Source organism: Octopus bimaculoides, chromosome 16 (assembly GCF_001194135.2).
Source record: "Octopus bimaculoides isolate UCB-OBI-ISO-001 chromosome 16, ASM119413v2, whole genome shotgun sequence".
Lineage (NCBI taxonomy): Eukaryota > Metazoa > Mollusca > Cephalopoda > Octopoda > Octopodidae > Octopus > Octopus bimaculoides.
Genome location: NC_068996.1, coordinates 13,977,592 through 13,982,942, shown reverse-complemented (window position 1 = coordinate 13,982,942; position 5,351 = coordinate 13,977,592). Strand labels below are relative to the sequence as shown.

At 36.8% G+C, this 5,351-nt stretch overlaps 1 protein-coding gene across 3 annotated transcripts in view; it reads left to right on the top strand.

Moving 5' to 3' along the window:
* LOC106873734 (carboxypeptidase D) overlaps positions 1–5,351 on the top strand; it is a 471,768-nt gene that overhangs the window by 329,638 nt on the left and 136,779 nt on the right. For all 3 annotated transcript variants that reach the window (XM_052973530.1, XM_052973529.1, XM_052973528.1), the window contains one exon: positions 3,909–4,144. In XM_052973530.1, coding sequence (XP_052829490.1) covers positions 3,922–4,144 — 223 coding nt within the window. In that variant the 5' untranslated portion in view covers positions 3,909–3,921. The remainder of the gene's footprint in view (positions 1–3,908; positions 4,145–5,351) is intronic.

The window sequence follows — 5,351 nt, the reverse complement described above, 5'->3', positions numbered from 1 at the left end:
CACACACACACACACACACACACACACACACACACACATATATAGTGTAATGTTTCTTGATGGTAAGATCAACAAAAAATGTTCTCTATCTGGTGAAAGATAAATATTATTTAATAGACGCAATGCATGTGTGCTACTAATAGTTTCATATGTTGAGACATACCGCAAACATAGTCATCAGTCACAGTCCACATATAAGGAACTAAAAATTGAATGAGAGAAGAAACGCAAGATGTTGAGAAGGAAATGCATAGAAAGCGTGGAAGCTTAAAAAACGGAAAAAGAAAAAGTTAAACCTAAATTATACATACGATGTACCACCACAGTGTTAATGACGCCGAGTACCCATTTCAACATTTTAACACTCTCTTTCACCACTATAACTTATAGACACCTTATTCTCATAAATCCCACCTTAAAACGTGTTCTAGAAATGTTTAGAATGCCAAGATTTTTACATACTCGTAAATTTATGATGCAATCTTTTAAGTCCAAGCATATATCGATATTCGGACAAATTCTTTCCAGATGTAATGTTGTCATTAAGATAATTCTTGTCACATATGTCACATTCATTATGCCACGCAAGACACACCAAGTAAATGAGAATTATGGTGCAACCAACTTGGAGCATTTTTTTAATACCTTGGTGCGTAGACACAAAGTACTGAAAAAGACATCGTAGCAAGGAAAGCTCTTGCCTGGAGCTCATGCCATAAATTAAGTTCAAAGTTAGCAAAGAAATTGAAAGTGAGGTTGTTTCTGACAGCAGTGGAGTCTGTTCTTCTGTACGGGGCTGAAACATGGACGCTCACTAAAGCATTGAAGAAGCAGTTGGATGGTTGTTATGCAAGGATGCTTAGATGGCACTCAATGTCTCCTGGAAGAGTCATACAACAAACGCCGACTTATACCAGAGACTACCAAATGTAACATTGAACATACAGCATCGAAGGATGATTCGAGATGGACACTGCACCAGACACACCAATGAAATTACTAACAAGCTAGTGCTCTGGCAACCAGCAGAAGGAATAACCAGGAGAGGAAGAAGGAAGATGACCTATATCGACAACTTGCTGGAGGATACTGGTATGGAATGCGTACAGGAGCTGAGGACAACTATGGAATATCGAGGTGAGTGGGGAAAGCGTGTGGAAATAGTCTTGGTGCGTCCTTAGGGACGACCTAGATAGATAGATTTTATAATTTCAAGGTTAACAGAATTAAACACCATGGGACTTTTTAAATTGCTCCGAAGAAATTCGGAAAAATTAGCAGCTAACAATTTTCAAATGAAAATGTTTTCTTGAGGTGATATACTTTACAGTTTCTGGATCCTTTCAAAAGAATTTAACATCCATTCCGCTATCTTCTCCACCTTGTACAACTGGAGGGAAGTGAGTGAAGATTTTTCGAGCACCTTCTCCACAGAGCCTAACAAAATCAACTCTCATGAGACTTTCAGGCTGGGTTCCTGAGCATCACCGACGGAACAATGGATATTGTTCAACCATGTCGTTCTTTGTCTACCCCAAGGTTTCCTGCTTGTTGGCTCGGTTTGAAGAATCTATCTTGCGATTCTTTCCTGCAACATTCTAATCACATGTTCTTAGTACCGAAGCTTTGACATCTCAATGCAAAGACGCAGCAGTTCGACGTGGAGTGACTTCGTGTTTACCATGCACCTTTTTGAGAATTGTTACTGCACAAACACTTTGGAGAAATCTCATTTCGGATGACTGTTTTCACGATCGTACTCTTTCATGATCATAGCTGAGGAAAGGCAAGCAAACCGAACTGAAGATAACTTATCTTGCTTTTGCTTTACAAACATCTCCTCAGAAGATCAAATTCTGGGTTTGCGCATTATTATGCCAGCATCTTCGATTCTAGCATACAATTTAGCTTAATATTTCTTCTCACTCATGAATACGACTCAGAGATCCTTAGTCGTCTCCACATAATGATACCCTACTAACATGCACAGTGCACTGGGAAGAGTTTTTTCAGAGAATCAATGTCTCAGTCTTCACAATACTTATACCTGTCCCTGCATCACAGCACTCAGCTGCGAAGCCATTCAGTGCATGCTGGGTATCACGCTCTGGTGTTTATTCAACATACATTCCAAGTAAAACCTTCCTGGTTTAATACTTGCCAAGGTCACCAAATATTCCTGAGAAAAATAAATCAATATAATTCTTCTAAATGTTCAAGATTTACAGCTTAGGTATTTCATAATTTGTCTCAAATTGCCACATACATTACGTGAAAATGGCTCATAGTAGGCTTTATATCCGATTATAAGTTTTATTCACATTTTTATCGAACAGTAATCCCAACAGTGCGTTGAAGTTTTAATTAAAATTTTAGCTGTTAATTGAATTTTTTTTTTTTCTGTTTGATATATAATTTGATTTATACTTAGACTGACTGAAAACGCAAATCGGAAAAATCCGCTCGTCTCCTACATCACAAACTAACACAGGTACACAGACACACGCAGACAAAACCCGATGTCTAATGCACATTACTAATTTGGTTCCTCGTTCTTTACTCGATATCCCTTGATGACACTTTAATGAAATTTTAGCCAAGAGAAACGTTGCTTTGCTCGCAGAAAGATATCTGCAGGGAATTAAGAAGGTTTGATATAGGATGAGAAAATAGTTTCAAAGATTACGTGATGTTAGCATTGGGATTCAATGCATGATTATTAGATTCTTGTTGCTCTATGGAGCAAGCGGTGGAGAGACAAACAGAAACGCATACACGCCCACAGATACAACCACATATAGTTGTAAAGAGATATAACGGGGTTTCACACAGTTTCCGTCTATCATATTCATTCACAAGTTATTGGTTAGCTTAGGGCCATATAAGAAGACGTATGCCCAATGTGTCACACAGTGGAACTGAACATGAAATTACATGGTCACGAACCAAGTTTCTTAACCACAAACTCATACCTGTACCTATCTGTTCGTGTCCATTTATAAACTCTGCCACCTTAACGCTGAGGTACACCGGATAGTTGCCCGGTATGTTCACTAGTCTAGGAGACGGTTCCAAGCTATGCATGCTGTGGATTTCTATCAATAAATAATTACTATATGGTCTAATGCATTAATTTGCCCAGGACCCTATCACACGGCTAAGGCACCCGTATGTATACATACATACATGCATGTATACATACATACATACATTCATACATACATACATACATACATACATACATACATACGTGCGGGTTAGTGCTTAGGGTATTCGGCTCACGATCGTAAGGTCGTGAGTTCGATTCCCGGCAGCGCACTTTTACGCTTGAGCAAAATATTTAAATTCACGTTGCTCCAGTTCACTCAGATGGCAAAAATGAGTAGTACCTGTATTTCAAAGGGCCAGCCTTGTCACATTCTGTGTCACGCTCGATCTCCCTTAGAACTACATTAAGGGTACACATATTTATGGAGTATTCCGTTACTTGTACGTTAATTTCACGAGCAGGCTGTGTCGTAACCGACGGAGTGCCAGGATATATATATATACATGTGTACACACACACACACATACACACACACACACACACATAACGAACTCCCATACAGTTTCCCTCTATCAGATCCACTCACAAACATTGGTTATCGAGCAGGATATAATCATCTCTTCATAAGTGTCGAATGAGAGAAATATGTAAATTTTGGTAGAAACAAGATCCTCGATCTGCTTTGGCTATATTTTTATGACATAAGCATATATGAAAATGTAAATAGCAAATGTTTACCTCGTGCCTATTCTACAACATTTCCATCTGAATAATACGAATTTATCTTTTTGTTATCAGTATGTTTGAATTACTTTCCTCTCTCTAATACATTCTTTTCTTTTCTTATTTTTAATCTCAGATCTGGGTCCAGAATGCGAAACGGAGTGATTTATTACTGCTTCCGAAATATACTGCCTTCCATGGTGGGGTCTCTATTATCTTTAGTAATAATAGTTTTAGTACAATTTGAACAGACGGCAGCTAGATTGGATTTTAAACACCATACAAATGCGGAGTTGCGGAAATATCTTATCAATGTGAATCGAAGATATCCGGATATTACTCATTTACATTCTATTGGAAACTCTGTTGAGGGTAAGAAAAAATTCAATATATACATTTCTTTAATCCATGTGATGTTCACACATATACTTACACATGCATACACACTCACAAACGTATACACACACTCAACATACTTAAATACACACAGCACTCATATAAACAATTTCACTATTTTGCAATCTATTAAAATTGCTTTTGAAATATTGCAATTTATTTAATTATCTATTTACTATTGTTTTGTCTTCAAGCATATTATACATTATATCGTATTTTAATCTTAACCAAATTTTATCAAGTTTTTTCGCTAAATCTAAGTCAGGTGTAGCTGAGTTGTTCCCCTTGACTGGTCAAAAATTCGGGGACACATGTTTTTCCTCGACAATGTTCACTCTCGCATAATGCAAGTATGCATTAAATTTGTATGAGCAAATAAAGTGTAGCATTCTTTGGATCATTTGCACTGTGCCTGCATCTTTTAATATGTACGTACTTTATACATGCATACATATATGCGCGCACACGTACACACACACACACGTTTCAGCGGATCATGTAGATCGCGGTCAACTGTTTGTTAGAATCTAGAGTACATATGTCTTGTATAGAAGGATTGAAGGAAAAGCTAATCAGTAAAGCTTATTAATCAAAATATAAGACACACTTCGCCCATTATCAAAGTTAGTGGAATAATTTTGATAAGGTGACAAACGCTAAACAAGTCCAAGCTCAACAGACTCAATAGCAACTCGTACTGAATGCTATACAATAAATAAACAAATGAAGAATAAAAATCGACAAAGTTCAGTACATGTTTCAAAAACATAAAATCCAGCAAATTATAAGTGCCATTTCGTCATAATATAGAGGTAATCTACCTCATTGTCAGGTACATTACAGCTTAGTATCAAATCAATTTCTACATTCTGTATTGATGGTTATGTGTTTTTTTTTTGACAGATTATGCCTTTATTATGACGCAATGGCATTTATAAATTGACGGATTTCTGTTCTCGAAACATATGAGATACTTAATTGCAAAAGACACCAGATAGTTGCCCGGTATTTTCACTGGTCTAGGCGACGGTTCCAAGCTATGTATGCTGTGGATTTCTATCAATAAATATTTCTATCAATAAGTACATCTCATGATGTATATATATGCTCTATATATAATACATGAATTAAGCTCTTCCACTGTTGTCAGCTTTTTCAAGTATATATTATGGTAATATATATA